This window comes from Pseudopipra pipra, chromosome 30, assembly GCF_036250125.1.
Source record: "Pseudopipra pipra isolate bDixPip1 chromosome 30, bDixPip1.hap1, whole genome shotgun sequence".
NCBI classification, from domain to species: domain Eukaryota; kingdom Metazoa; phylum Chordata; class Aves; order Passeriformes; family Pipridae; genus Pseudopipra; species Pseudopipra pipra.
The window spans coordinates 1,705,508-1,718,390 of NC_087578.1; the positions used below are offsets into that span (position 1 = coordinate 1,705,508).

Here is a 12,883-nt window from a genome sequence, read left to right on the forward strand (position 1 = left end):
CCTGCAGAAGGAACCCTGTGGTATTTAGGGATTTGCCCCGTTGCAGGACCCCTGGAACTGGCAGAGTCAGTCAGCCCTGTGATAACCCCACATCCGTGTTAACTCCCGGTCCTGAGCTGCTCCCAGAACATCCTGCTCCCCCCCTGCTCCCCGTGCTGCCAGCATCCTGCCCCCAGAACTGCTTATGCTCTGCTTTTTTCACAGCACGTTTCTCGAGCAGCTCAAGGCCTTTGGTAGATTTATGGGCCCCGGCTCCTGTTCCTCTGTCACCTTCCCCCGCCGAGGGCTCGACCCAGCACGTGACTGGGATCAGAGTCCAGAGGAGGATGAACTTTCTCCGGATGCTCCGGCTCCTTGCAGAGCACAAGCCCAGCCCTCTCTCCAGCTCTGAGGATTTCTGCACGTGCCCACGCTCCCACGGGGACTCTGATGGGAGGGGAAGGGCTGCTGGAGCCTCTTGATGCTGAGGAATGCACCCAGTGGCCTTAAATACCTGTAAGGGAATGCTCCAGAGGAGGCTGGATTGATGGGATGGGAGACCCAAACTGGGAACCCACCCCAGCTCCCGGCCCTGAATCTGGAGCAGCCCTGCCCAGTCAAATCCAGTTTAACCACCACTAATTTGCTGCTGGGTTTGCGGGACTGCTCTCAAGGAGTTGCTGATCTCGAATCCCAATTGCTTCTCCCCTGTCCCAGCTCAGGTCTGTGCCCTGCTCACCCCCACGGCTGCCTCGCCTTCATCTCTCCCAGGTCAGGCTCTGGGCGTTTCTGGGGGCGGGGAGGGAGGTTTTTGTTCCAAAGGGTGGTTCCCTCTCTCCTGCTCAGGGTGTCGGTGACAGTCTGGGGGTGCAGAAACACCCGTGGTGGGGCAGATTGTGCACCCCAGCCCTGCAGCTTGGGGGGCAACGGGGCTCAAATCCCAGGGGCGGGGTTGTGTTGGACCCCGAGTGGAGCAACTCACTGTTACTGCAAAGGTTTCATTTGGGGAACAGGGAATCTCTCTGATTTTTTCTTTAGCTAAATAGATCTGACACAGCAGCACTGCAGAGGAAAGATGTCTGTAGCTCCTGCACCACCTCCCCTCATGCCTGGCACCCTGTCCTGCCGTGGGAGGCACCTGGCAAGAGAGGCTGTGCCAAAGCAAAGTGTCTCCTCATCACCAGGAAAACCGATCCCAGTGTCCCCGGGGAGCTGCTGCCGCTGCCACGGGGGGTGGGAGGGTCCGACCCCCCTTAGTTGGGGGGGTTGTTGTCCTTGGAGATGACTATGGAGTGTTGTGTGGTGGAGGAGGAGTTGCCAGCGCCCTTCGGGGCGCCGTGGTCCTTGGGGATGTACTTGACCACGGCGGAGATGAGTTTGCTGCGGAAGTTCTTGCTCAGGAAGTTGTAGAGGACGGGGTTGACGACGCAGTGGAGCATCGTGAAGCAGTCTATGATGTCGTAGAAGAAGTAGAGGAAGCGGGCGAAGGTGCAGTTGAGGATGATGTGGTTGCCGTCGAGGGTGAGCAGCGTCAGCACGACGTGGAAGGGCAGCCAGCTGAGGAGGAAGACCACGACGTAGGCGTAGATGAGCAGGCAGTGCCGCCGGCTCTCCGGCTTGGTGCGCCTGAGGAACCGGGCGGTCAGGACGTTGAAGACGGCGATGACGGGGAAGGGGACCAGGAAGCCGATGGTGGTGGTGGCCAAGCTGACCGCCAGCGCCCACTCGTCGTAGGTCTCGAAGGGGGCCATGAAGATGCAGATGGGCTCCCCGGTGTTGACCAGCTGCATGTGGACGACCTCCAGGAAGGGGATGGAGGCGGCCAGGACCCAGCTGCAGGCGCAGGCGGCGCGGCGCGCGCGGTGCTGGTGCCGGCGCCAGAAGAGGGAGGAGCTGGTCAGGGACACATAGCGATCCACGCTCAGGCAGGTGAGGAAGAAGATGCTGGCGTACATGTTGGCAAAGTAGAAGTAGTGTGTGAAGCGGCAGAGGAAGCTGCCCCAGAGCCAGGTGTAATCCAGCATCGCCTCCAGCATCCAGATGGGCAGCGAGAGCATCACCCCGAGGTCAGCGATGGCCATGTTGATGATGTAGAGGTTGACCAAGCTCTTGTTGCCCCGTGTCTGCCAGTTGACCCAGATGACAAGGAGGTTCTCCACCAAGCCCACCACGAAGATGACCAGGTAAAGGATGAAAAGGATCACCCGCTTGATGTTCTCGTCCAGGCTGAACTCGCAGTAGGTGTAGGTGTGGTTCAGGAGGTGGAACAGCTCGGACCAGTTGTGGTAGTCCCCGTACTCACTCGGGACAGTGTGTGTCTCAGGGGGGGCCGTGGTCATCTCAGCCATCCTGGCGCTGCAGGGAAAGGGAGAGCACTGAGCTGGAGAGTCTGAACACGCAGAACTCGGTCCTTGCATGGGGCTCAGACCCTTCTGGGGGGTTTTAACCTGATTTTTAGTCCTATGGTGGCTCCCTACATCAACCCTCTAAAGATGCCGTGTCTGCCCAGGTGATCCCCTCACATGTCAGACTAAGTGCCAGCCACAGACATCAGCCTCACTGGTGGCTGTCCCTGTCCCCCCTGGCCAGGGGCATGGGCTGGTGCCCAGGCCACTGAACACCCCGGTGACTGTGCCCCAGACTCCACTCCAGCAGGACAGGCCCCATCCCCTTCCCGAGCCCTCAGAGTGTGGTCCCTCACTGGCTCTGCCTGTCTGGTGGCTGCGTTGCCGTCGGGACTTCCAAGTAGGTGACAAAATTATAAAGTTAAGGGAAATGCAGTTGACCTCAACATCCTTTGGTGCCTCAGGTGAGAGCTCTGATCCCAGTACAGCTGCATCAGCATGGCAAAGATGCCACAGAACCCATCCAGCCCTGTACCTAGAAGAGCTCAGGACCAGCCATTCCCTCGGGAAAGCTGGAGGAGCGTGCTGGGCTGCCGGGGTGTTCCTGTGGAACTTGGACCCCGGTGAGCCAGGAGTGCCACAGCCGAGAGTCCCCCACCAGAGCAGCATCCCTGTGGCAGTGGGCTGACACCCCCCCACTCCCAAAACCATGGAGAGGCTGGACATGCCTTTCCCATGGCTCCCCAACCTCCCACCCTCTCCACACTGCAGGTCCTGAGAGGCCCATGGGACTGGGGAGAGATAATAGGAGAGAGGGCATATGGACAGAAAAAGGGACAGAGGGATGTGAAGGAGCACAGGAGGACAGGAGGGACAGATGGACACGAGGGAGGAGGGACAGCTCTGCTCACCGGCTGCTCGGGAGCACAGGGATCCTCTCGGCTCAGCGGCTCAGGCGCCTCTGGAGAGCAGAGCTCGGGGTGGGCTTGGTGGCTGCTTCCCGGCAGGAAATGACTGCCGTGGTCCAACATCCTGAGACAGCCCAGCGTGGGTGACACTGGACTGGATTTCCAGCCCCAGGGCTCGGCTCCCTTTTGGTTTTGCCGCAGGACTGGGCGGGGGCGCGGGGAGGCCCCGGGCAGGTGTCGGTGTGGGAGCCGCAGGTGCCCGGGGGTGTGGGGATGCAGGGGGGTCCCCGAGGCTTCTGGAGGGTCCCCTCCACAATCCCCCTGCTGGGCTCAGGGGCTGGATCCTGCCTGGATCCTGCCGTAGGGAAAATGCATCCTCTGGGATGGACTTTTCCAGGCCAGGTCCTGCCCCGGCACTGGGACTCCTGCAAGGGTGGGTTGTGGGACAGGTGCCAACAGCTGTCCCTGATGCCACCACGACACCCAGGTGAGCTCGGGGTTTCATTTGGGGGAAAAAAGGCTGAAAGCTGAGCTCTCTGCCCAGGCAGCGCTGCCGCAGCAGCCGATGGCAGATGGATGTCACCACAGAGGCACCTCTGGCCGGGCAGCAATTAATCACAGAGCTGTGATTGCTCTGCTGTCTGGCAGGGGAAGGGAGGGGGCTCGGGCCTTGCCCTGGTGCTGGGGAGGGGGCTGATAGGCAGAAAATTTTGCATCGAGCTGCAAGTCCTGTGAAACAATTGCAGGAAATCTCCTTTTTCGAGTGCAGACAAGACTTTGGGATCAACAATTGGCTCGGAAGGAAGGCACGGCCGGAGTGGGGAAGCACGAGGGCACTGATAAGTCGGGTCTCACAACAACAAGCCCAGCCTGGTGACCCCGTGTGCAGGTACCAGCCCTGGCAGGACCCAGGGTCCACGTTCCAAACAGGAACTTGGCAGCTTCGTGCTCACCCTGGGCACATTTTGGCTCAGCTGGGTCCACCGGGGTGAGGAGGAGCTGCTCTGCCAGGGAGGGGCTGGGGGTCTTTGCCCCCCACCCAAGGGATGCTGTGCTGGTTCTATTTAAGAGGTCAGGGAATTTCCCCACAGAACTGTGGGATTGAGAAGGACCAGGATGTTGCCGGAGGGATGTGAGCACAGGTGTCCCAGGGCAGGTGCAGCTGAGGCTGCAGTGTCACCTCCCAGGAGCTCATTGCACTGATCCAGGCCCTGGGGACACCTGAAATGTGACGTGTGGGGGCTGCCGGGGATGTCGTGCTGCTTTGCCAAGCTGAAGAAAGCGTTTTGGAGAAGCTTCCTCAGCACTGCTCTAGTGCTGCAGTGAAGTGCCCAACCTCAGGGACCTGTCCCCCAGCTACTGATCACTAATCTGCCCTTAATTAGCAGGATGAGTGAGCAGGGATCACCACCCACACGCCCAGGGGATGGATAAACACCCTGCCTTTCCCAGCACGTTCCCTGCCAGCTGACCCGGGACATCCCTGAGGACGAGGCTGCTCCAGGCACAGGCAGGAGCCGGGGTCCTGCCACGGGAGGGGTCACCCAGCGCCGCGGCCAGGGGGCCATCGGACACCCGGAGGCACCACAGCAGCCCCAGCGTTGCACCAGCTTTATTGAGCACGACGCCAGGGGCACGGGGAGAGCGGGCACCGTGCCCGTGTCCCGCCGTCCTCAGGGGCTCCCGCGGGCCGGGGTGGGCAGGAGGAGGCCCAGGAGGGTGTCGGCCAGCCAGGCCGGGCAGTAGCTGAGCGGCAGGAAGAGGAGCCGGGCGTCCCAGCCGGCGGCGTAGCGGCTGCGGGGGCAGCGGGACAGCAGCGCGTGGGTCATGGCACCGGTGACCGGGGACAGGCGGGAGCTGCTCAGGCGGTGCACGAGGGTGGTGCTCTTGGACACTGGGGGGGCAGAGCGGGGTCAGCCCGGGGGTGACGGGGTCACCAGTGGGGATGGGGTCACCGGGGGTGACGGGCTCACCGGGGGTGATGGGGTCAGCCGGTGGGGATGGGGTCACCGGTGGTGATGGGCTCACTGGTGGGGATGGGGTCACCGGGGGTGACGGTGCCGCGGGGGGACGGACTCACGTCTGTCTGGGTACCGGTGCCCGTAGGCTGCCCGGGCCTCTGCCGGGAGCCGCTCCCAGAGGCGCGTGAAGTCCTTGGCCAGCGGCGCGGGGTCGATCATCGCTGTCTGGAAGCCGCCGGGCTCGATGATGGAGACCTGCACCCCGAAAGGACGCATCTCCCGCCTGCCCGAGGGGGGGACGTGAGCCAGAGCTGCTGTCCCGAGCTGGGCAAGGGCTGGGGGAGAGAGGGGGAGCCTGTGACCCCCCACCAGGCACCCTGTCATATACACAGAGGAGCCTTGTCCTCGCTCAAGAGGCCTTGGAAACCCTTCACCTCATTGCATAACTGTGGCTCCAGCCGTGCCCGTGTTCCCACCCCATGGCCGGGTCAGGGTTTCACAAGGTCTGTGGGAGCCACACAAAACCCCGTGTGGGGGCAGCGAGGCAGAGCAGGGGCTGCTGGACGAGCACAGGGAAGCACTGGGGGCCACCAGTGCCGTACCTGAGGCTGTCGGAGAAGGCCTCCACGCCGAACTTGGAGATGCAGTACCCGCCGCCGAAACAGGAGACGCGGCCCATCACACTGGCCACGTTGACCACGCGGCCCCGCGCCCGCCGCACCAGCGGCAGGAGGCTCAGGGTCACCTCCACCAGCCCCACCAGGTTGACATCCAGCACCCTCACAAAGTCTTCCTTGGTCAGCCACTCATTTGGGCCAATGGGGGTCCCGATCCCTGCGTTGTTCACCAGCCCCCAGAGCCCTGCAGAGGGGACGGGAGGAGCTGGGGCTGCTCCACGGCCCCACGCCCAGACCCGGCTGTGCCAGCGCAGGCGGGAGGGGGCTGCTGGGGTGACAATGGGGGCGACAGCGGGGTCTCTGCCCCAGCCTACCTCGGTCACCCATGCGCTCCCGCACCCAGGCGCTGGCGGCGGCGATGCTCTGGCTGGAGGTGACGTCCAGCAGGACGGTCTGGAGCCGCGGCGAGGTGGCCGCCCGCAGCCGCGCCGCCCCGGCCTCGGTCAGGCAGGCGGCCAGGACCCGCAGCCCGCGCCCGTCCAGCTGCCGCGCCAGCAGGTTCCCGAAGCCGCTGTCGCAGCCCGTGATCAGCACGTGCTTCTCCCGGAGCCCCGGCACCGTCTGCCGCTCCCGGTGCCAGCGCCGCAGCAGGAGCAGCCCCGCCAGCACCGCCGCCACACACAGCCACATCCTCGGAGCGGCACCGCTCGCTGACAGCCCGGGGCGGCCACACTCGGGCCATTTATACAGAGCCCGGATTGCGGCAGAACCTGGGGCCAAGTTTGCCTTCCTGGTTTGCAATCCCCAGCTCTGCCTTGCACCACTCCCTGTCCCTGGGGCTCTGCTGTGCCCTTAGCAGGTGAATGCCGCTGCCCCCCAGAGCTGGGTTTGGTTCCACCCTCCAGCACCAACCTCGGACCCTTCCCTCTCGCCCGGCTCTGGTGGGGGACGGTGTCCCCAGCCACGGCAGTGGAGTGGGGCAGCCCCCACCCAGCGGCTCTGCAGGAGAAGGAGGAGGAAGTGGAGGAGGAGGAGGAAGATGCTATTAGAGGCTTCCCAGCCCTGTGCCCAGAGGCAAATCTGCCCAGGTTAGAACAAGTGTGGGTTTGATTTGTGTGTGTGAGTCCCTGCAGTGCCACTTTGGACAAGTCCAGCAGTGGCTCCCCCAGTGGGGTCCAGACCCTGTGTGGAGCAGCACTTGGGGGAACAGCCAGAGCCCCCGGGGGCCCACATGACACAGCCTCAGTGCCACCCCTGTGCCAGGAGGGTAATGGGGGGTCTTTATTCAGGACAAAGCCGTCTGTGGGCAGGGAACAAACTCAGGGACCTCAGCGTGGCCTCGGGCGATGTCGGATCTCACCTTGCGCCGCCAGATCCCCCCGCACGTCACCGGGCCCTGGCTTAGGCATCGCAGTGCCTCAGCCTGGCATCCCTGCCTTAGGCTTTCCCTGCGGATTTGGGGTAGAACAAGGTGAACACGGCGTCCGTGAGGGCCGAGGGCAGGTAGCTGAGGGGGATGTAGAGCAGCTTGGCGTCCCAGCCGGCGGAGTAGCGGGCGCGGGGGTGGAGGCTGGTCAGCGCGTGCTCCATGCAGTCCGTGACCAGAGACAGGTCGCAGCTGTAGCTCTTCTGCATTATCTTCATTGATGCCACCACTGCAGAGGCAGAAAATGCCACTGAGACCCTGAAGCCAAGCAGCTTGGTGGGGTGTCGGGCTGGTGGGACCCCCGTGGGACCCCCCTGATTCCGGGGATGTGCCTCGTGTCAGGAGAGAAACGGCATCACTCAGCCTTTGGGAGAGGTACTTACGCTGCTTCAAGTAACTCTCCCCATAACTTGCTTTGATTTCCTCTGGAAGCTTCTCCCAGGTGGAAAGAAAATTTCTCTCCAGGTTCTCGACGTTGGTGATCATTGTGTCGAAGTAGCCGGGCTCGATCACACTGACCTTCACCCCGAAGTTGTGCATCTCAAGCCTGGAAGGGACCAAGTGCCATGGGACACGGGACCAGCACTGGAATGTGCCCATGGCTGCCTCTCCCATGAGATTTACAGCAGCCTCGTGCCAGAGGAGCAGAGCAAGACCATCCAGCTGGACCCCGTGCCTGAGCATGTGGCTGAGGCAGCGTGTGAGCAAACATGTGCCACATCTGGATGGACTGGTGTGGGGACAAAGCGAAGGTCAGGACTGCAGGGCTGTGTCCCAACCGATCCCAGATGGGGGCAGGATCTGATAGGGAGGCTCCGTGCCAGGACAGGTGCCGTTCACGCTTCAGCAGCAGCTACAACCCATCGACCCGTGCTCGGCTGTGCTGCCGCGAGGATGGGGACTGAGAGCTGTGCCAGGCAAAGTCCAGAAAAACAAATTGGGAAATCAGGATGGTGCCACGCCAGACTCACCTGAGGCTGTCGGAGAAGGCCTCCACGCCGAACTTGGAGATGCAGTACCCGCCGCCGAAACAGGAGACGCGGCCCATCACACTGGCCACGTTGACCACGTGGCCCCGCGCCCGCCGCACCAGCGGCAGGAGGCTCAGGGTCACCTCCACCAGCCCCACCAGGTTGACATCCAGCACCCTCACAAAGTCTTCCTTGGTCAGCCACTCGTTGGGGGCGGTGGGGATGGCGATCCCTGCGTTGTTCACCAGCCCCCAGAGCCCTGCAGAGGGGACGGGAGGAGCTGGGGCTGCTCCACGGCCCCACGCCCAGACCCGGCTGTGCCAGCGCAGGCGGGAGGGGGCTGCTGGGGTGACAATGGGGGCGACAGCGGGGTCTCTGCCCCAGCCTACCTCGGTCACCCACGCGCTCCCGCACCCAGGCGCTGGCGGCGGCGATGCTCTGGCTGGAGGTGACGTCCAGCAGGACGGTCTGGAGCCGCGGCGAGGTGGCCGCCCGCAGCCGCGCCGCCCCGGCCTCGGTCAGGCAGGCGGCCAGGACCCGCAGCCCGCGCCCGTCCAGCTGCCGCGCCAGCAGGTTCCCGAAGCCGCTGTCGCAGCCCGTGATCAGCACGTGCTTCTCCCGGAGCCCCGGCACCGTCTGCCGCTCCCGGTGCCAGCGCCGCAGCAGGAGCAGCCCCGCCAGCACCGCCGCCACGCACAGCCACATCCTCGGAGCGGCACCGGCACCGGGACTGGGAAAGGAACCGACCTTGGCCGTGCCCGCGCGCCGCTGTTAATGATTAATTAGCGGAGCCCCGGGGCAACCATCGCGGAAGGGCCGCGGGACCTCCCGGCAGAAACGGGGGCGGCCCCGCCCCGTCCGTGTCCACCCTCCGGCCCGGGGCTCGTCCCGGTGCTGCCGCCTGGAGCTCGCCGTGCTGCGGGCTCTGCCCCGGGCTGTGTCCCGGTCCCGGGGCTCTGCTGCGGCCGCTGCTGCGGGGAATCGTTAACGGGATCGGGGCAGCGCCCGGGGGCTCCCGCACCGCTGCGCTGCCGCCCCGGGAGCCCCCCGGGCACCGGGACACCCCGGACCCCGGGACACCCCCGGGACACCCCCGGGACACCCGTCCTGGCCCCCAGCCGGAGCCGGCACATCCCCGGGACACCTCCGGACCCGGGGTCACCCCGGTCGCCCCCGGCTTCAGCGCGCCGCGATCGCCCCGGAGCATCCCCGGGACTCCCGCGGTGCTTCGTCCCGCCCCCGGCCCCGCGGCAGGACTACATCTCCCGGCGGCCCCCGCGCCCGGCCCCGCTCCGCTCCCGCCATGGCGCCCTTCGAACCGGCGGCGCTGCCCGAGCTGCTCCCGGTCTTCTACCGGCGGCTCTTCCCGCACGGCCCCTACGGCCGCTGGCTCGGCTACGGCGGCGGTACCGGGCGGGGGGCACCGAGACGGGATGGGGGGCATCGATACGGGATTGGGGGCACCGATACGGGATGGGGGGCACCGATACTGGGTGGAGGGCATCGATACTGGACGGGGGGCATCGATACGGGATTGGGGGCATCGATACTGGGTGGGGGGCATCGATACGGGATGGGGGGCATCGATACTGGGTGGAGGGCATCGATACTGGACGGGGGGCATCGATAAGGGATGGGGGGCATCGATACGGGATTGGGGGCACTGATACTGGGTGGGGGGCATCGATACGGGATTGGGGGCACCGATATTGGGTGGGGGGCATCGATACTGGACAGGGGGCATCGATAAGGGATGGGGGGCATCGATATTGTGGTGAGGGCACTGTCACTCCCCCCGACCCTTCCATGCCCCCGCAGTGGTGAAGAACTACTTCCAGCTGCGGGAATTCTCCTTCACGCTGCGGGACGACGTGTACGTGCGGTTCCAGTCCTTCGGCAGCCCCCAGGAGCTGGAGCGGGAGCTGCAGAAGATCAACCCCTACAAGATCGACATCGGGGCCGTCTACTCCCACCGGGTGAGTGAGCCCCGGGCACCGTGCTCGGGGTCCGTGGGAGTCCCTGATTCACTGAGCCCGTCCTGTCCCTCCCGCAGCCCAACCAGCACAACACGGTGCGCCTGGGGGCCTTCCAGCCGCAGGAGAAGGAGCTGGTCTTCGACATCGACATGACGGACTACGACGACGTCCGGACGTGCTGCAGGTTCCCGGGGGGAATTCTGGGCCGGGAGGAGGATCTGGGGGTGTGGGACGGCCGCCTGACCCACCACACTCTGCCCCCAGCTCGGCCGATATCTGCTCCAAGTGCTGGACGCTGATGACCATCGCCGTCCGCGTCATCGACCGCGCGCTCACGGGTGAGGGTCTGGGGGGCACCTGCGGACCCCTGTGCACGTCTGGGGGGGGACACGTGGACCCCTCTGCACACGCAGACCACGCTCTGCCCCACAGCGATGCCCAGACCTCGAAGAAGAGCCGGGGCAGAACTCTGGCAGGGCTGGGGGACATGCCGGTGCCCGGTGGGTTTGTGGCACCGCCAGCTTTGGGTGGTCGCCGCAGTCCATCCCAATGTGCCCCCAAACCCATCTGTGCCCCCTGCAGAGGACCTGGGCATGAGGCATCGCCTGTGGGTGTACTCGGGCCGGAGGGGTGTCCACTGCTGGGTGTGTGATGATGCGGTGAGGAAATGGTCCCCAGCGCTGCGGGCGGCCACCGTGGAGTACCTGACCCTGGTGAAGGTGGGTGTGCGGGGGTCTGGGATGCCCTGACCCTGGTGAAGGTGGGTGTGCGGGGGTCTGGGCACCCCTGACCCTGGTGAAGGTGGGTGTGTGGGGGTCTGGGATGCCCTGACCCCGGTGAAGGTGGACATATGGTGGTCTCGGCACCCCTGACCCTGGTGAAGGTGGGTGTGTGGGGGTCTGGGATGCCCTGACCCCAGTGAAGGTGGGCAGATGGTGGTCTGGGTACCCCTGACCCTGGTGACGGTGGGTGCACAGGGGTCCAGGCACCCCTGCCCGCCCCCCCAGGCTGAGCACCCCTGTCCCCGCAGGGCGGAGCAGACATGGTGAAGAAGGTGAACCTCTCCTACCCCGTGCACCCCTTCATCAGGTGGGTGGGGACCCCCTTGCCCGGCCCCGCAGCCCCCGGCGGGCGCTGAGCCCGTCCCGCTCTCCGCAGGCGCTCGGTGGCCGTGGTGGAGAAGTACTTCGAGGAGTATGCGCTGGTGGGGCAGGACATCCTGGGCAGCCCCGAGAGCTGGGCCAAGGTGCTGGCCCTGGTCCCGGAGGATATCCTTCCTGGGGCCGTGGCGGGAGGGAGGGTCTGCGCGGGGTCGGTGGGGTCCAGGCGGAGCGCGGGGTGAGCCTTGACCGCCGGCACAGCACCGCGAGGCGCTGCAGGGCGAGTTCCCGCGCAGGAAGGACTCGGTGCAGCGCTGGGAGGTGCTGCGGGGCCGCATGGAGCGGACGCGGGGCCGCGGGGCCGCCCCGTGCTACGCGGACTGGGAGATCATGCTGCAGTTCTGCTTCCCCCGCCTCGACATCAACGTCAGCAAGGGCGTGGGGCACCTGCTCAAGAGCCCCTTCAGCGTCCACCCCAAAACGGGTGGGTGTGGGGCCGGACCCCGCGGGGGGACCCCAGGGCAGTCCCCACAGTGACACCCCCCCTCTCTCTCTCTCTCTCTCTGTCTCTAAGGCCGCATTTCGGTGCCGCTGGACCTGCAGACACTGGACCAGTTTGACCCGTTCGCTGTCCCCACCATCACGTGCGTGAGCGGGGCGGCAGCGCTGAGGGCGGGGTCCTGGTGGTGCCACAGCCCCAAAACCTCACCCTGGTTCTCCCACAGCTCCCTGTGCCACGAGCTGGACACGGCTGGCAGCGATGGGGAGCAGGAGGACGTCGGGGAGACGGAGCCGAAGCGCCGGGCGAGGGGTGAGGGGGGTCTGGGTGGGCGTGAGGGAGGTCAGGGCCGGGGCGAGGGGAGTCCCCAGCACCCCTGCTCACTCCCCCCAACCCTCCAGACTACAAGAGGACGAGCCTGGCTCCCTACGTGAGGGTCTTCGAGCAGTTCGTGGAGGGCATGGAGAGCGCCCGGCGGGGGGAGCGGCTGCGCCGGAGCGGTGGGTGCCGGGAGGGGGAGACCCCCTGGCTCTGACAAACGGCTCTTTTTCTGGAAAAATTCCCGTTTCTCCTCTTGACAGACATTCAAGGAGACTTCTGAGGCCTTGCTGCCAGGGGTCCTGGATGAAAGGACAGCGAGGGAGCGATGGCCATTGTCATTTCTGTGCTTGTCATTGTCACCTTGGCTGCCCAGGGGGGTCCCAGTGCCTTGGAGCAGCCGAACTGCACTGCCTCCCTGTTCCTCACTCACAGCCCCTGACACTTTTTGTATTTTTTGTACCTTTTCTACACAAAAACCATTAAATGTTTCTGGTCACCCTTGTGCTGTGCCCGAGGTGGGCGGGGCTCTGTGTGTGGGTTGTGTGGGTTGTGTGTGGGGTCTGTATTTGGGGTCTATTTGGGGTCTGTGTCCCTCCCCGTGGGGAGGAGCTGAGGGGATATCCCTGCTCTGCAGTGCGGGGTCTCTGCCCCCCAAAACCCAGCCTGTACCCCATGCCCTGACCCCCCCCCCCGCCCACTGCTGAGGTCAAGGCCCACATTCACAGCACCTCATCCCCACCCCCGGGGCGTTCCTCGCTTCCCTCCCACGGGGGTCCCGCC

At 65.2% G+C, this 12,883-nt stretch overlaps 4 protein-coding genes across 4 annotated transcripts; 1 reads left to right on the top strand and 3 right to left on the bottom strand.

Moving 5' to 3' along the window:
* Nucleotides 1–963: 963 nt before the first annotated feature.
* On the bottom strand, nucleotides 964–4,761 carry GPR182 (G protein-coupled receptor 182). Its single transcript, XM_064639002.1, has 2 exons — nucleotides 3,236–4,761; nucleotides 964–2,334 (listed from the first exon to the last, which is right to left on the bottom strand). The coding sequence occupies exon 2, from the start codon at nucleotides 2,325–2,327 to the stop codon at nucleotides 1,233–1,235; it is 1,095 nt and encodes a 364-aa protein (XP_064495072.1). The 5' UTR covers nucleotides 2,328–2,334; nucleotides 3,236–4,761; the 3' UTR covers nucleotides 964–1,232.
* A 65-nt stretch (nucleotides 4,762–4,826) lies between these two features.
* Nucleotides 4,827–6,920, bottom strand: LOC135404294 (retinol dehydrogenase 16-like). The gene is made up of 4 exons (XM_064639007.1): nucleotides 6,185–6,920; nucleotides 5,796–6,054; nucleotides 5,313–5,476; nucleotides 4,827–5,126 (listed from the first exon to the last, which is right to left on the bottom strand). The coding sequence occupies exons 1-4, from the start codon at nucleotides 6,498–6,500 to the stop codon at nucleotides 4,906–4,908; spliced, it is 960 nt and encodes a 319-aa protein (XP_064495077.1). The 5' UTR covers nucleotides 6,501–6,920; the 3' UTR covers nucleotides 4,827–4,905.
* Nucleotides 6,921–7,069: 149 nt separating this feature from the next.
* LOC135404298 (retinol dehydrogenase 16-like) lies at nucleotides 7,070–9,026 on the bottom strand. Its single transcript, XM_064639014.1, has 4 exons — nucleotides 8,597–9,026; nucleotides 8,208–8,466; nucleotides 7,620–7,783; nucleotides 7,070–7,465 (listed from the first exon to the last, which is right to left on the bottom strand). The coding sequence occupies exons 1-4, from the start codon at nucleotides 8,910–8,912 to the stop codon at nucleotides 7,248–7,250; spliced, it is 957 nt and encodes a 318-aa protein (XP_064495084.1). The 5' UTR covers nucleotides 8,913–9,026; the 3' UTR covers nucleotides 7,070–7,247.
* Nucleotides 9,027–9,377: 351 nt separating this feature from the next.
* PRIM1 (DNA primase subunit 1) lies at nucleotides 9,378–12,599 on the top strand. Its single transcript, XM_064638996.1, has 12 exons — nucleotides 9,378–9,613; nucleotides 10,026–10,183; nucleotides 10,261–10,367; nucleotides 10,448–10,521; nucleotides 10,766–10,902; nucleotides 11,214–11,272; nucleotides 11,342–11,456; nucleotides 11,548–11,767; nucleotides 11,858–11,927; nucleotides 12,009–12,094; nucleotides 12,184–12,282; nucleotides 12,364–12,599. Exons 1-12 carry the CDS (start codon nucleotides 9,511–9,513, stop codon nucleotides 12,381–12,383), a joined length of 1,248 nt encoding a protein of 415 aa, XP_064495066.1. The 5' UTR covers nucleotides 9,378–9,510; the 3' UTR covers nucleotides 12,384–12,599.
* The last annotated feature ends 284 nt before the right edge of the window (nucleotides 12,600–12,883 follow it).

Bases quoted from the DNA above. Each gene is read 5' to 3' on its own strand.
- GPR182 (XM_064639002.1), bottom strand. From the start codon at position 2,327: ATGGCTGAGATGACCACGGCCCCCCCTGAGACACACACTGTCCCGAGT.
- LOC135404294 (XM_064639007.1), bottom strand. From the start codon at position 6,500: ATGTGGCTGTGTGTGGCGGCGGTGCTGGCGGGGCTGCTCCTGCTGCGG. The intron at 6,055-6,184 runs GTAGGCTGGGGC...TCCCCTCTGCAG, and splicing joins GGAGCGCATGGGTGACCGAG to GGCTCTGGGGGCTGGTGAAC. The intron at 5,477-5,795 runs GTACGGCACTGG...CCCCTCGGGCAG, and splicing joins GCCTTCTCCGACAGCCTCAG to GCGGGAGATGCGTCCTTTCG.
- LOC135404298 (XM_064639014.1), bottom strand. From the start codon at position 8,912: ATGTGGCTGTGCGTGGCGGCGGTGCTGGCGGGGCTGCTCCTGCTGCGG. The intron at 7,784-8,207 runs GTGAGTCTGGCG...GGTCCCTTCCAG, and splicing joins GCCTTCTCCGACAGCCTCAG to GCTTGAGATGCACAACTTCG. The intron at 7,466-7,619 runs GTAAGTACCTCT...CTGCCTCTGCAG, and splicing joins GGAGAGTTACTTGAAGCAGC to TGGTGGCATCAATGAAGATA.
- PRIM1 (XM_064638996.1), top strand. From the start codon at position 9,511: ATGGCGCCCTTCGAACCGGCGGCGCTGCCCGAGCTGCTCCCGGTCTTC. The intron at 11,273-11,341 runs GTGGGTGGGGAC...CGCTCTCCGCAG, and splicing joins CCCGTGCACCCCTTCATCAG to GCGCTCGGTGGCCGTGGTGG. The intron at 12,283-12,363 runs GTGGGTGCCGGG...TCCTCTTGACAG, and splicing joins GGAGCGGCTGCGCCGGAGCG to ACATTCAAGGAGACTTCTGA.